Source organism: Xenopus tropicalis, chromosome 9 (genome assembly GCF_000004195.4).
Source record: "Xenopus tropicalis strain Nigerian chromosome 9, UCB_Xtro_10.0, whole genome shotgun sequence".
In the NCBI taxonomy this organism is placed as follows: Eukaryota; Metazoa; Chordata; class Amphibia; order Anura; family Pipidae; genus Xenopus; species Xenopus tropicalis.
Genome location: NC_030685.2, coordinates 76307243 through 76324165, shown reverse-complemented (window position 1 = coordinate 76324165; position 16923 = coordinate 76307243). Strand labels below are relative to the sequence as shown.

General features: G+C 40.5%; 1 protein-coding gene across 3 annotated transcripts; it reads left to right on the top strand.

Moving 5' to 3' along the window:
- The first annotated feature begins 1554 nt into the window (after window positions 1-1554).
- LOC100491162 (protein mono-ADP-ribosyltransferase PARP15) lies at window positions 1555-13764 on the top strand. Of its 3 annotated transcripts, none has more exons than XM_018097603.2 (13): window positions 1555-1596; window positions 3241-3406; window positions 3926-3988; window positions 4928-5104; window positions 5623-5795; window positions 6177-6297; window positions 8347-8409; window positions 8828-9004; window positions 9964-10124; window positions 11104-11140; window positions 11458-11600; window positions 11899-12073; window positions 13091-13764. In XM_018097603.2, the coding sequence occupies exons 2-13, from the start codon at window positions 3292-3294 to the stop codon at window positions 13372-13374; spliced, it is 1689 nt and encodes a 562-aa protein (XP_017953092.1). In that variant the 5' UTR covers window positions 1555-1596; window positions 3241-3291; the 3' UTR covers window positions 13375-13764. The 3 variants fall into 3 exon arrangements, with proteins under 3 accessions (XP_017953092.1, XP_017953093.1, XP_017953094.1); XM_018097604.2 differs by lacking the exon at window positions 1555-1596 and adding an exon at window positions 2214-2287; XM_018097605.2 differs by lacking the exon at window positions 1555-1596 and adding an exon at window positions 2235-2360.
- Window positions 13765-16923: the final 3159 nt, after the last annotated feature.

The window sequence follows — 16923 nt, the reverse complement described above, 5'->3', positions numbered from 1 at the left end:
CTTCTGGTAACCCGAGAGTAACACTGGGTTAAGGGGAGGGTAATGGGGTGGTTAAAAATAAACTGCATTTTGGTTTTAAGCTTCTGGTAACCTGAGAGTAACACTGGGTTAAGGGGAGGGTAATGGGGTGGTTAAAAATAAACTGCATTGGTTTTAGGCTTTTACACAGGAGTGTTTGCTGCCCCCGTGCTGGATCTATCATATGTTCCTCACCAGTTCTTTCACAGGGCTGCATTAACCCCTGAATTCTCCTGCCGTGGAAAGAATGAAAGATCCACCACAGGGACCTAACACCCGTGTGTAAGAGCCCTAAGTGATACAGACTCCTTGGGAACTAAAGATACAGGGGGGTTCTTGGATCCCTTTCTCTTAAAGCAAATTTCTGGAGGTATCTCAATTTATAGATCCTTTTATTCCAACATTGACCTCAACAGAGTTATATACAGACCAAAGAGATACTGACCCTTCTACTTACATTTTTCACTTATATCCTGAGGTGGGAACTTTGTTCTAATTAAATCACTTTTTATTTGGAGCGAAAGCAACCTCAAAAACCACCAAGTAAAAATACATTTTTTATATTAAAAATGTATAGCCAGCTTTGGGGATACTTCATGATAACTCTCTACTGGTATCTTTTTTTTTCTACCCTTTTAGTTGCATTATTTTTCAATTATAATTAGATATGATTGACAAAGTTCTGCCATATTCCACTGCCATGTACCATGGACTGCAGGTAAAGGCAAACAATGGAGCAAGGTTACACAAAGAAAGATGTAAGGTGAGAGGGGTTTGTCTGTGAAAGCTTACAGTATAGGGGTGTGGGTACATATGACACACATAGTATGTGCCCATACTGACCTATCTATCCACTCCCATACAGACCCACACTGACCTATCTATCCACTCCCATACAGACCCACACTGACCTATCTATCCACTCCCATACAGACCCACACTGACCTATCTATCCACTCCCATACAGACCCACACTGACCTATCTATCCACTCCCATACAGACCCACACTGACCTATCTATCCACTCACATACAGACCCATACTGACCTACCTATACATTCTATATACAAACATTAATACTAACTGTAGATATTAGTATCACAATAGCCTTGGATATCCTGCTTGTTCAAGAACTCATCCAGGCCCCTCTTATAGGCATTAACAGAATCTGCCATTACCACATCACTAGGAAGGGTATTCCCCAACCTCACTGCCCTCACCATGAAAACCCCCCTACGCTGCTTCAAATGGAAGATCCATTCCTCTAATCTAATGGGGGGGTCTCTGTTGCACTGATCCTTTTTATGGGAAAAAAGAACATCCCCTATCTGCCTATAATCCCACTCAATGTACTTGAAAAGGTGCAATACACACCCCAGCAGGGGTCAACAGTAACCTCCAAACACCATCCAGGAGCTCTAGCACTGCCTCTTACTAAGTTTAAACACAAAATGCCAAAAGAAACCACCGTGCAGCCTTTTAAAGGCTCTGGACTGCTGCTGTACCTATTTACCATATAAATATTCATTCAGAGAGGCTACCCACCCCTTTAGGAAGTGGCTGCTCTAGGAGCTCTAGGTAGGTACTTCATGAAACTTCAAATGTTTGCAATGTTCTATAATAACAGTTTTGTACACGTATGTGGCAAACATAGCTTTCAATATGCAATTGCTTAAGCACCATATAAAGCCCAGCTGAGACCCGCACTTTTTGTGTAGCAAACACAAACTATATACAGATTCTACACATTAGCTATTTACACAGATTACCGACCAGCCAATTAACATTTAAGGATTAATAAACATGCAAACAAAAATAAATGAATTTACTCCCAATCACAATCTCACTTCAAAACCAGGTGTTTCAGTATGAAGTTGGCCCTCCCTTTGGTGCTTAATCAGACTTTACTCTCTGCTCTTCTGGAAAGGCTTTTCACTAGGTGCTGAGTCAGTGTTGGTGGGATTTGCTTATATTAGGGTCCCCACCTCACCCCTTTAATACCGGCCACAAATTGAATCCACATCCTTCAGGTTTAGTTAGCAATTAGTTTAGATGCACGCTGCATGGCTGCACATAAATCAGTTCAGTCTGCAGTATTCTAAATTCTCAATCTAAATTAATTGCTAATTAGCCATGCAAAATGTGAATACAATATGTGGCTGGTATTAAAGGGATGAGGTGGTAACCCTAGCTACTAGCCATATGTAAAAGGTTGGGGATCAGGCCTGGCTCACAAGCTGGACACTGGATAGTGAACTTTCTTACCCAGATGGGCCCTCCCTAAGTGGAGAAGGAAGGTGTTGGTGTTGTGCAACTATAACTCTCTGTTGCTGTGTAGTCAGGTATAGTTATAGATAGAGCTGACACCAATGGGGAGATGCTAGGCAGGTTACTAATAGCCTGGATGCTAATGTCCTTAAGGGAGTCTATGAGCAAATGTAATTACACCCCTTTAAGGCTACTAGTTAGCAGTCCAGATCCCCCTCCAGTGGAAATAGGGGTTGTTACTCTAGGGTAGGAGGATCCATTCCTTTCTGATCACTACAATAAAGTGTGACAGAAAGTGGTCACGGACCTATGGACCCATAACAAAGATATGTAAATAAGGTAACCTAGAAGACTTCTGCCTAGCAACTAGGGGAATAGCACATATAGGAGAGATATCCTTAGGGGCTGTTAACCCTATGGGTCCCTACAGTTAGGTTTGTCTATTTGCTAATATGGAAGACCAGACTGAAGGTTAAATTGTATAAGATATTGGAATTACAGTGTAACTAGTGATGGGCAAAATAATGCGCCAGGCATGGTTTGTGGCGAATTTCTGCGTTTTGCCATTGGCGGACTGTTTTGTTAAACGGGCAACAAAATTCGCAAAAAAAAATGTAAAAAACAACTGTCGCCCATGTAAAAAAATATCTATTTTTTTTTACACATTTTCACCATTTCGCAATTTTTTGTAAAGATTTGCAAACTTTTCGGTGAAGCGAAAAAGGACAGATTTGCTCATCACTAAGTTTAACTGAACTAATCCAAGGGGCCCTGAACAAATATTGGACCCTAAAGGGGAACTTAAGCCAAAATACTAAATAGCTAAAAATGAGTTGATACAAACTAGGCCGACAGGTGCACTTTGAAAACATTTACCTTATCTTTATATAATGTAATATCTCCTGTAATTAATGTATTTCATTATTATAGTGTGGATACTATTCTTTTCTATAGTCATTTCAGCCCTATACCCTGTATAATGCAAATTTGTATAAGGGGATCAGCATGAATGAGCTGGTGATTGGGCAATCCTTTGTGATGCTGAAGAAAGGAGATATAACTGCGGAGTGTACAGACGCCATAGTGAATATCAATAATGATTCTCTGGTCCAAAACTTTGGTGAGCATTCCTGGTGGATACATAATAATAAGTGGTTTGTGTGTCTCTTCTACTGACTCTTCCCTCTCTGATGGGTGGCACTATACCAAACAATTTCAATATCACGGGAGCACTTACCAGACAGTCAGTGTGTGCTTTACGTCCATGCCGAAACCCAGACGGCCAGCTTCTCCAATAGCAAAAAAGATTAGTACGGAGCAAATCAACACTGCTGTATAAAAACTTTATCTTTATTAATTAAATCTCTTTAAAAGCATCTTGTGCACATACAAAAACGACCACACGCTTGACACATTTCGTGGTATCACACCACTTTATCAAAAGCTGTATATACATTAGTATGAGGAAGTGTACAGTGTAAATAGTGCATTTATCTCTGGGGCTTTCCCCCTTATCATATGCTTTCTTGGAACCAGGCAAATGGCTTTCTAAAATAAGTACCGCGCCTTCTGCTCTCTTTCATTTCACTTTCATATTGTGTGTTCTATTTTTAAAATATCCTTGTGTTTCTACCAACAGGGGTATCCAAAGAAATATTATCAGCTGCTGGAGATCTTGTTAAAGAAGAGTGCTATTTGTTAGGTACGAGCTTGAAAATGTCTGTAAGTTTAAAAAAATACATATAATTAGTGATGAGCGAATTTTTGTCGCCAGGCATAAATTTGCAGCGACTTTCTGCATTTCACCATTGGCGAACTTTTTCGCAAAATTTCCGAGAAAATTCACCGCCGAAAAATTTGGCGCGTGTCAAAAAAATAGTTGTGTTTGCATCAAAATAGGTGCAGTCTGGTCAAAAAAGGGTGCAGTTGCGTCAAAATGGGCGCGGGCAACAAAAAAAGACACGAGCGTCAAAAAAATCATGCAACAAATACGTTTTTTGGATTTTGCTGTTTTGCACATTTTTAGGTGAAGCCAAATGGGACAGATTCGCTCATCACTACATATAATATTAATGGAAGCGTAAACGTATAAAACAAATGTGTAGGGTCCAAATAATCTTACCAACCAGGGAGTGGTTTGAATGAGAGACTGGTATATGAATAGGAGAGGCAGGGTCAGACTGGGCAGGCGTGGCTCCAGGAAAAAAACCCAGTGGGCCCTGCTGACCCAAACCTATTCCTTGCTGGCAAGCAGGATCCAGCACAACAAAGATTTCTTGGGTCCATATCCAGTAATAAATATTAACCCCTTTAATAAATAAATTGGGCTTAGTATATATCTGCCAAGAGAGAGATGATAAGGAACCCTTTATTCTGCAGTCTATGGGAGCCAAAAACCTCAACTCTCCCCAAATACAAGTAACTCAAGTTACTCTGTGCAAAATGTCACTCTCACATTTGCCATCACTAATAAATGAGATAATCGTGACATGTATGTATACTTCCCCCATCAACACAAAGCAGGCCCAGATGCTGTAGGACCGTATCACCCACAATATCCACCCCAGCAGTTCAATTTGTTCATATTGGAATCTACAAGTTAGCCATGGCTATTTTGAATTTATTGCATGTTTTGTTTCAGGCCAGCAGCCCCATGGTGATGTTGTTGAGACTGGAGCTGGGAATCTACAATGTAGAAAATTAATTCACGTGATTGGTGCCTCAGACTGGTACAGTATAATTGCTGGAGTAAAGAAGGTTCTGGAAAAATGTGACCAACTTCATCTAATAAGTGTTGCATTTCCAGCTCTTGGAACAGGTAAAGACTCCATGGAAGCATAAAGGAATATATTTAATTGTAACTTTATATTCTAGGTGACTCTATAGTAGACATAATAAGTAGTCCTTAGTTAAAACTAATGATGGCACAGCTTGTTAAACCAAGGCACCCAGCGTGTAGCCCTGTAGTGCCAGTCTTCAAAATGTAAATTCAAATTTGCTCTATATATCTGGGGTTTCTATTTGGCACATACTTTGGGTGATAAGTGCTATGATAGCCTCTGCTCCGCTGGGAAGGTTTCCAGTAGATCTTGGAACACTGTCTGCGTGATTTGCTTCCATTCAGCCATTAGAAGATTAGTGAGGTTGGACACTGATAAGGTCAGGGCTCTGTGCAGGCCAGGCAGGTTCCTCCTCTCCAGTCTAGGCAAACTAACTCTGTATGGATTTTGTACCAGATTTTGAGCTCTTTAGTCATCAAACAGTTGCATCTGGGGCATTTGTAAACGATCCCTTACATGAAGCAATGGTTCCACTATGGTATGTATTGCTTTGCAGGTGCAGGGGGCCTTTCAGCCAAGAGATCCATGGAGGCCATCCTAACTGCCACAGAGGAATATCTGTCAGGATCCAAAACAAGTTCCATCTCAGAAATCCACATTGTGGCATTTACTCAAAATGTCTACCAGGAGTATTTAAATGTTTTTGACAGCAGAACCTTAACGCTCCAGGTACCAACACTACATTGCACTTGTACATTCCACATACATTGGTAAGCAAGGTTTTGAAGGAAAACTTTTGTAGGTACTCTTGGGGATTCTAACTTGCACTTGCCATCCAGCGGAAAATTGGATAGCGTTGATCTGGTGGAAAGTAGGATAGTGTTTGATCATTTCATTCTGTGGGTCTGTAACCCATGAGAGAGGACACCAATTCCAACCATGTTCAGCTATAAAATGTTATTTTTCTTGCAAGCTTGGTGGGTTGTAGCTGGTCCCTTGCTTTGCTAGGCAATAGAAATGGAAAATCTTGGCATTGGGAAACATATGGCAGTGAGGTGTGCAGTATGCAACTACATAATATACTGTATATGCTTTTCTGTTCCAATATAGAAATTAAGCCTTCATGCCCCAATATTTGGGAACACTGTGGAAATAATAAGAGGAGATATTACCTCCCTTAATGTGGACTGTATTGTGAATTTAAATAACGAAACACTGGATCGGATTAAAGGTAAGCAAATATGAAATAAAAAGCAGTAGCGTTAGATAAAACAGACCCTTATAATTAAGGAGTCTGGGATTCTATACATTACCAATTTAAGGCACTCTGAAGTTGTTTTTAGCACTGCACCTAAACACTGAGACTGAGCTGCTACAGGCAAGGGTTGTCCAACTGAGGCACTGGTCTGGATATGGCCCTACATAAGATTATTACAGCCTCAAAATGCCCACAATCTCTGTAGCCCTTTTTGTATAACACCTGTGATCTAAAATAATCTGGCCCCAGACAGTAAGTAAAAATAGTGGGTAACTGTCCCATGGAATGGAGAATAATTGACAGCCCTGATGGAAAGCACCTAACTTTGATTTTGTGTTTCGCCCATGGGTGTCATTAGTGTTTCCAAAAGCTATGCATGTCCCCATTGTTCCCCGGCTATTTGTCATCATACCAGTAGATGCCAGTATAATACCGGTTTCTCTTTAAATCCCTGTAATGCAAATACAGAAGTGGCAGTCTTTTCTTGGTGTTTACCCAGGACTGATAAGAAGTTGAGAGGTTTATGCTCTTTATTTCTTACTCATTATCCTTGATTTCTACCCATTAGAGTGCCTCCAGTCTGCCAGGGAACTTGTTCTATAAGCTATTCCAGTTTGTCTAACACACCTGGGGACCAATTTAATAAATTGTGTAAAATAAAAATAAAAAAACGATTAAATATACTGTATAACATATTAACAGGCATCGTCATATAAAAACACGTAAGCATGTTCTATTTCAGGAGCTATCCTGTCACTCACTTCTCCTCATTCATGGGGTCCCTTATCTTAAACTGCACAAAGACTTTGGTTACCTTAGGTCTCTCTCCACTTTAGGCCCTTTCTCAAACAGCAACCCTCTTCTTTATAGAGTGGAGTCCAAAGAGACAGAACCATGTACCTCCCCTTTTATAGACTAGGCAACATGAAGATCCAGTAGTATGCCTGGGCTAACTTCCCTTCCATAGGTAACACCATCTCACCATAGGGATGGTTAACGGCTTCACATCCCTAGCTTAAATCAGCTGGTGTTACAGGGGTAAGACAGAGCCTAGTTAGAAGCAGCCCAAAGCTCCAAGTGAAAGGGTAGTAGGATACATTGGCTGTATAAAGCTGGCCATACACGCACCGATAATATCTCACGAAACCTCGTTTCGTACGATATTCGGTGCGTGTATGGCATGTCGGCGAGTCGACTGGTATCGCAGGAAGCTGCTGATATCGGTCGACTCGCCGATCGGACCGGCCATAGAAGGCACCTGACCAAAATCTGCCGTCAGGGCTGAATCAGCAGAAGGAGGTAGAAATCCTATTGTTTCTACCTCCTTATCTGCTGTTTCAGCCCTGAACGGTGTGTGGCGGATCTGACGATGTTTCATACGACCGATGGTCGCACGAAAGATTGTCAGATCGCCACGTGTGTGGCCACCTTAAGAGTAGATAACTTGCAAGCCAGGAAAAAGTTTGCAGGGATGGATCCCCTTAACCACCTGTGGTATTCCTTGGCAAATCCTGCATGGGCATGAACAAGATGCTATTGGACATTCTATATTTGTGTAGTTTCTATAGACTGTAATTCTACAGTGCTGGCTTTTGTAAATATGTATTGTATATAATTGTATCCCCTATTTCATTTTCAGTTGCACATTATTATGAATATTTGTTATTCCAGACTTATTCTCTAGAAAGCAGTTCCTGCACCAGTAAATATACCCCTTCCTGGCACCCATGAACTGTCAGCTCTTGTGTGTCACACATTGAGGGACCCTCTCACAGTTAACAAAGGGCCCTTCCCAGCATGTGAGACCCAGGTGTGGCCCATGCAGTACCCAGCGTAGCATATCTAAGGGATACATTTTCTTTCCTACTTCTCCCCATCTACTATGGAGATACACATGACTAGGGTTTCAGGTAAGGGTAACATTGCCACCAGGCCTGGGAAAAGTTTGTACTGAATGACTGACATTTTTGAAAATATTAAACAATTCTTCAAATTTGACTATAAATTTACAATTCTTTGCAGGTGTTTCCGGGCCGATATTATCAGCAGCTGGGGACAACGTGAAGAATGAGTGTAGAATACTAGGTACTTGCTTTTCCTTATTATTAATACGCACAGTATAATGACAATGGAGATTGAATTTTGGTTAAAATATATAGTGGTGAGCGAATCTGTCCCGTTTTGATTCGCCATAAAATTTGCGAAACGGAGAGAAAATTCTCGAAACAGCGTCTATTTTTGTCGCCCGCGTTTTTTTGACACACCCACGCCCATTTTTTTACACGATCGCAACCAATTTGACGTGCCCGTGCCCGATTTGCCGCACAACAAAAAAAAGTTCCCGGGTGATGAATTTTTCCGCAGCAAATTTTCACGGAAGTTTTGCAAAACAATTCGCCAATGGCGAAATGCGGAAATTTGCTGTGAATCCATGCCTGGTGAAAAATTCGCTCATCACTAAAAATATACAGTTCAGTTAACTGAGCGGCTTTACCTTGTCCAGGTGGAATAAGACGAGGGAAGATGATATTAACAAGTGGGGGCAATTTAAGATGCAAAAAAATCCTGCACCTGATTGGTCCCGAAAGTTCAGCTGATATAGCGTCTTCGTTGGATAAGATACTATGGAAATGTGAAAAACATTCTTTGAAAACCGTTGCGCTGCCAGCCATTGGAACAGGTACGCCATATTAGTATAGTACAGGTATAGGACCCGTTATCCAGAATGCTTGGGACCAAGGGTATTCCGGATAGGGGTCTTTCCGTAATTTGAATCTCCATACCTTAAGTCTACTATAAAATCAATAAAACATTAATTAAACCCAATAGGACTGTTTTTGCATCCAATAATAATTATTTATATCTTAGTTGGGATCAATTAGAAGGTACTGTTTTATTATTACAGAGAAAAGGGAATCATTTAACCATTAAATAAACCCAATAGGGCTGTTCTGCCCCAATAAGGGGTAATTATATCTTAGTTGGGATCAAGTACAGGTACTGTTTTATTATTACAGAGAAAAGGGAATCATTTAACCATTAAATAAACCCAATAGGGCTGTTCTGCCCCAATAAGGGGTAATTATATCTTAGTTGGGATCAAGTACAGGTACTGTTTTATTATTACAGAGAAAAGGGAATCATTTAACCATGAAATAAACCCAATAGGGCTGTTCTGCCCCCAATAAGGGGTAATTATATCTTAGTTGGGATCAAGTACAGGTACTGTTTTATTATTACAGAGAAAAAGGAAATCAGTTTTAAAATTCTAAATTATTTGATTAAAATGGAGTCTATGGGAGACAGGCTTTCCGTAATTCGGAGCTTTCTGGATAACAGGTTTCCAGATAAGGGATCCCATACCTGTAACATGGTAAAAGTTAGAAAATGTTTATTATCAGCCACAGTCATAGTCAGTATCTCTTAATAATGAGACAGAAGATTAGCAAATGTCTTGCACAGCCTATGGATCTGGTAAGGGTGGATTCAGTAGACAAACGTAAGAAATTATTACGTTTATTTATAGGTTATTGGCCCAGCTAAAACATTTTTGATACAAAAATGGCCACATTGGAATCATAGAGAATTTCTAATTGTCCTCTCCTTTCTGACCAATGACAATGCTTTTGTTTTTCACAGGAGAAGCCGGCATTGATCTCAATGACTCTGTACAAGAAATGTTGCAAGGCCTTAACCAGCATTTTCAGAATGTCGTGAATAGCAGGATCGAAAAGATATATATCATTGCTTTCACAGAGGAGATTTACAGAGCATTTCAAATCAGAAGCTCAGACTTCCTGGTAAAAGTTATTCTAACACCTTCACTTACCTTGGTGGGTTCCATCTTTCTTTACAGAGCTCAGTGTTTTTTTTTCCTGAAGGTATGCCTGCAGCTTGAGATTAACTCTTTATTAGTCTTTCCTTCTCCTTTAAAGTATTGGTTGTAGCTCTAAAGGAGGCCGTACACGTTAAGATCCGCTTGATTAGTGAGGTCGCCAAGCGAGCGGATCTCCTCCCAATATCCCCACCTACGGGTGGGAGATATCGGGTGAATTCAGGCTACTGAATGGCCAAACGATCTAATAAGAGCACCAGTAATAGGCGCAGTTGGTTCGGGGACCACATCAACAAGTCGATGCGGTCCCCGATCCGACTAAATTCTTTAACCTGCCCGTTGAATGTGCCCCTACACGTTCCGATAAGCTGCCGAATCGGTCTAAGAAACCTATATTGGCAGCTAGAATCGGCCCGTGTATGGGCACCTTAACACCTTAAAAGCATTATTTGGGCTATTATGAAATGTATTTACAGTGTAATATTGTACACAAATCTTACATGTAGGTTAGGTATATCTGCTGTGGAGAACAAGGGGGGGGGGCAAAAACATTTGTCCAGAACAGTTATGTTGAGATAGGACTCTCACTTTATAAGGCCCATTTACCAATGCTAAGGGCACAAGTGCTGAAGTGCAAAACCATGCCTATTCTGCCTACTGAAACTTGGTGACTGGGCCTAGATCTGGACAAAGTGTGAATAGAAGTGAAGATGGTTGCAACCCTGCTCCATCATGGCCGAACCCAGAGTAGAAAGAATTTCATAGACCTATTTTGTTTTTTTATAAAAGAAAATGTGTTATTTATAATAATTGGGCTTCCCTTATTCTGTCCTGTAAACCCAACACATGGATTTAGCCATTACTGGTTCCCTTTAAGGTCAGCGTTCTTCTTTTACTGGCTCTGAGGCTATGGGGAATTGCTTATCCTTTTCTTCTTTTTTTAGGATATAAACATGAATTTGGGATTCAACGTTGTAAAAGGTAATTTTTGCTGACTGTAGTTTCACACTCACACCCCCTATTTTCTTTTATAATTGGCTAATTATACCTACTATGGGGGAATGCATATACTGTGTAATGTTGTTTTTCTCTTCTTTCTGTTTGGGGTAACCGCTAAGTAAATGTAATGAGCCTCACTGAGCTGTAAATATGGCAACCCCAAAGGGCTTTACTTGTCAGCTTTTCTTTTTCTGCATTATTTTATTATCTAGTTGTTAAATTGTGTGTGTTTGTGTGTGTTTGTGGGGGGGGGGGGGGGTATAAACCTATCCAGTGATGTGAGTACTTTTTCATTTTAGCAACAAATAACCCACCAACATGGACAGCCATGGGCACAGATGAATACTTGATCGTTGAACTTCAGAGGGATTCTACTGAATTCAGGACAATTGAAAACAATTTCCTCAAATCAGCCCACCCTTTGTGCTCTCAGGTGATTAAGGTAAGTCATGCTGACTTTACCCCAAACAGTCTGGTTCTACTGTGAACAAGGTTAATACAGAGGTTTTCTCCAGTCCTAGGAACCCCTAGCTAGCCATTCGTGGCCCAACATTGTCTGCTGGCCCAGGCACTACACAAAAGGCAACTTATTGCTGATCTACTCCAGATAGGTCATCATAGGCCCCTGTTACCATCCAGTTGTTTGGTCTGGGGTCTCCATGGGCTCAGTATAAAGTGACCACGTGAAGCAGGAGTGCTATCCAAAACAACTTAATATCTCTTGTTCTATTTTTTTTCAGATTGAAAGGGTTCAGAACGTGACACTGTGGAGAATGTTTGACATACAAAAAAAGTCTGTTCAAAAATGTTATCCCAATCAGCAAAACCAAAAACATCTTTATCATGGTTCCACTGAGGGCACAGTAACAAAGATCAGCATATTTGGCTTCAACAGGAGTTTTTGTGGCAGAAATGGTGAGTTCAAACTTGCTCCTTTCTATGAAACAATGACGGATGCAACTGGCGTGGGGGTTTTGTGATGGGCAGATAGGAAATTAGCCGGGACCCCCAATATCAGAGGAGCATCTTTGGGTATATTAAAGTACAACTACAAATAACTACAATTAAGAATATATATATTATATATAAGTAAAAATAATAATGTATCCGTAATGTCCATTATGCAAAACTTGTGTAATTACACTATAGCATATTCAGTAATTACTGTCTGTTCTGTTTGAACCTAAAGCAGTGCATGGAACAATACAAGAGGTAGATAATTTTTGGTAACCTGCCCCTTAGTATGTAGTCTATCTATTAGCACAAACAGCTGCATGTCTGAATGGCACTGTATTTAACCTGTAAATTTGGACTTATACATTAGGGGTCATTTACAACCTCCGAGGCATTGTGCAAAGTGTAAAACACAGACCTCAATGCTTGCTTATTTATTAATATGAAAAAACAGTTAAAATAAAAAACTTGAATACCTAAAGTTTGTGAGTTTAAAAACCTCGATAAACCCGAAAATCTCGAATTGAAAATATGACTTGACTTTGCCTAGGACAAACCCTCCTTGACTTCTGCATAAACTCCCAAGCTTTTAGATGCCAAAGTTTTACATTTGAGTTTTTGTTTTTTTTGCACTTCATAAATGCAAAATTCAAATTTTGCAAGTTTTGGCAGAAAAAACTCGAATTGTGGAAAATTTCAAATTTGAACGCTGATAAATAACCCCCTTAGTCTTCCACTAATTGATTATAAATCTGCAAAACAGCCATTCCAGATTTGGTTGTTATGCAGTATATACTGTATATGGATATATTTCACTAAGCATCAATGTTCTGGAACATTTGCAGGCTATTAATGCCCTAAAATACTGTATATATATATATATAGATATACGCCAGCTCATTATCTCCATATTATTAATGCACCAACACAATTGCCTGCAGAAAATGCTGTAACACACAATTCTATTTTTCTCACCAGCTACATGTTATGGGAAAGGAACGTACTTTGCCAAAAATGCCTCATATTCTTGTGATAACAAATACGCCCTTCCTGATGCAAATGGGCACAAACATATCATCTTGGCAGCCGTGATAACTGGAAAGTGGTGTTTGGGAAGATCAGATTATTTGGAACCACCTCCAACTCTAGAAAACCCAAACCAACTCTACAACTGTGTGGTGGATAACGTCTTTAACCCCAGTATTTTTGTCACATTCTCTGATTATGGCGCCTACCCGGAATACTTGATCACTTGTCAATAGATTCAGTGCCCATGAACAGGCTCTCTGCTGCTTACTGCCAATTGGACTTTTATTCTAAATTGAATCTGAGCAGCAAAAAATGATCAATACCAATAATCTCACCATGCTGGAACCACAAGGCGAAGGGGTACAAACAAGCAACAAAGATACTTTGGGGTCTCGCTAGTTATATGATATAGGGCTGCTATGGTCTTTGGCTGTGGTCCTATTCCATACTTTTCTTACCCATAGGAGCTGCACCACATAGTCTCACTGTGTAAAGACCCTGGGACCCCTAAATGTGAGCTCTGGACATTAAGAAACACTGAATTTTGTCACTTGTTTGTTTTTGCATTCTGTCCGTATTCACTGCCACATATGCACTGATTAAATATTTACTTTCTTCCATTCCGTCTTGTGCTTTGCTGTTTTGATAATGGGGAGTCCTGTAGGCGTACCCCCCAGTAAAAGCATATAGTAGGGTTACACTGTAAATCATGCAAAGTGCACTTATAGGTATTGTATGTATTATATGTTTGTTTTTCTATAAAGATTTAGTTAAAAAAAATGGAGCCATAGGCTATTCTGCTCTCAGTGTTGCACAGATAAATGAAGCATCATCCATGCAGACATGTTAACTCACCGCAGAGAAACACAAAAGTAAATCCCCTAAAAGGCTTTCCTGATTCAGTAGGGGTAATTCTCTTTGACCCTCGGAGCAAGAGCTCTCCCCACAGAATTTATTTAATAGGCACTTGTGTCCGGGGTCTGGTTTGCCTTCTCCAATGCAGCATTAGGTGAATGATGCTGACGTTAAGGGGAGGAAGGGAGGACACCTATGTGACTTCTAACGTCTGTCCAGTGTTGGATTGGCCCACCAGGATACCAGGAAAACTCCCGGTGGGCCCAGGTGTCGGTGGGCCCTCCTGCTCCTGACCATTTGGCCTGTTTCATGGCCATTCCCTATTTCTGAATGGGAACAAAGGAGAAATAGATGGAAGAATAGATGCTAGCATGTAAATAAAAAAGACCTGGAGAATAAAGAGGTTGGGTGAGGAAAGGAGTAAAAAATAGTTTGGAGAGTGGCCTAGGGTCTAAGGTTTTCTGGTGGCCCCTGGGGTCTAATCAGTACAAAACTCCTGGGGGATGCAAGTCGCTTACTTTTTACCCCGGGCTGGTGCCCCTGTTAGGAGAAAACCACACCAGCCCAGGGTAGCTGCGAGCAAGGTCTCCTCTTCCTTCTTCGCGCTTGCGCAGTAGAGTGAAAAGCCGAGCTTTAACAAAAATGTCGGCTTTTTCACTCTACTGCGCATGTGCCGGCCCAGGGATTCAGATGACAGAAGGAAGAAGGGCGAGGAAACACTTGATGCAGGTACCCCGTGCTGGTGCTTTTTTCTCCTAACAGGGGCACCAACCCAGGGTAAAAGGTAGGCGATTAAAGTCACTTGGGGGTACCTAATATTTTGGCACCCCTAAGTGACTTAGCCTTCTCCTTTAAGATATAGGAATCAGGCTAGTGAAAACCCCTGATCCATAATCAACTGTTGGGATCCTTATACAGCTAAGGTATTCATCCTGAGGACTGAGGTATCTCTCTAGACTGCCCTCCATAGTGGTGGGGTGCCAGCCAAGTGCTATGCTATTTCCTCTACTGTGAGTATAATCCACAACCATCTGAACACTATTTGTCTGAGTTATTGTTTGTTCATTATCAAGAACCTTTTTGCATCAATTATTTTCAAATACTTTGGACACAGCAACAGTGAGTTGTAGTTGCACTACACCTCCGGGAATATTTCCACTTTATAAAAGCCCATCTGATGTGTAGAGTCCTCTGTACCCCATGCTTCTAGCTGGTGTCTGCCTATTTTACAGCCAAATACATCTAGATAGATTTCTAAAGTATACCCTTTACAGAGCAAATAATTCACTTTGCCATTTAAAATCATGCCATTAAAATTTTGCCATTACAAAATCATATTTTTGTGCAAAAAAAATGAATTGTAAAAAAAAATAAATAAATAAATTGAGTGTTAGTAAATGCCCCTTCCAAAGAGTTGAGAAATAATTAACATATATTATAATTACTTCCTCCTCATACTAGTTTTCCCAAAGAATTGCTCTAATATTAAAACAGACCCACCCATGAAATCACACCCACCTTTTCAAGAGTACAAAGGTTTTTATATAGGCACTTTCATTTTCAGACTGAAAGAAAAACTTAATTGTTATCATAAGTTGCACTTGCATCTTCCATAGTAGTAGTCAACCTTTTAAAGCACCGGGTTGTGTTCCATTTCATCGACAAATTAGGACCAGAATCCATTAAGGTAAGTTTATTATGATGAAGACAATTAATATTTGGATTGTTATATCATATAGCATAGATAGGAAACCTGTGAAATTTCAGCTATCCCTAAACTAAAACTACCAGCAGCTCAATGATGCAGGAATGCTGGGAGGAATAGTTATGGAATATCTATATATTAGTAACAGATATCACTGCAGTGACAGCAAGAGATTAGGGACACAATATCCAATGTATGGTGCCAATAGTTATAATACAGCATGTGGGTATTTAACTACAATTCAAATGGTTGCATTTGGAACCCACCACAAAGCACTTTAAAAAGAACATAACATGTTTTATAATTTGGTTATAGATGGATAAAACAAGGCTTGTTTAAGAGCCCCAACACTGGGCCAATTTCTGTCTTCAATTTATACATAATTCTGTTGGGGTCACTTGTAGAGTCAAATGAGCTATGAAGGTGATACCTTATACTTTGCTGTAGGAGAAAGGGCTCTAAGACCAACCCAGTATTTTTAAATCCAGTTCCAAGAGGTCATTATCACTAAAGAAAGAACCAATGCAGTTTATTTTGAAACTCCGCCCTTATTATCCCCTCAGCCTATTATTACTCTCAGGTTATAGTTTAACTGTTTAAGGTGCCCATACACTATCGGATCTTCACCCGATATCCCCACCTACGGGTGGGCGATATCGGGGAGCGTGTAGGCTAATTGGGGCCAAACGATCGAATTATATTGGCAGCAATGGGGCAGTCGGTTCGGGGACCGCATCAACGAGCCGATGCGGCCCCCGATCCAACTAGATTTTCTAACCTGCCTGATCGAGATCTGCCCAATTTCAGGCCAGATATCAGTCGTCCAGGCCCATCGGTTGTCCCCATACACGGGCCGATTAGCTGCCGAATAGGTCTAAGGGACCGATATCAGCAGCTAGAATCAGCCCATGTATGGGGGCCTTTAGTCTCAGGACCACCTGATTTCTGGGTCATGATGTTTTAGGTTTTCATGATCCCATGTATTACTCGATATATTTGTAGGCCAGCAACTTCAGAAAAATTTGGCAAATCACGAAAAAAAAACCAAAAAACTAGAAATAGTGCTGGGAACAAATTAAAACACATAAATGACCCTGAAAAATGTAAACAGTTAATATGCTTTAGAAACTGGGACTGGCGCAACTAAGCAGTCCAACCAGTTCTATTACTCACAGTTAAACATTTTCAGGACAGAGAACCTTATATGATCGCAGGTAAATAG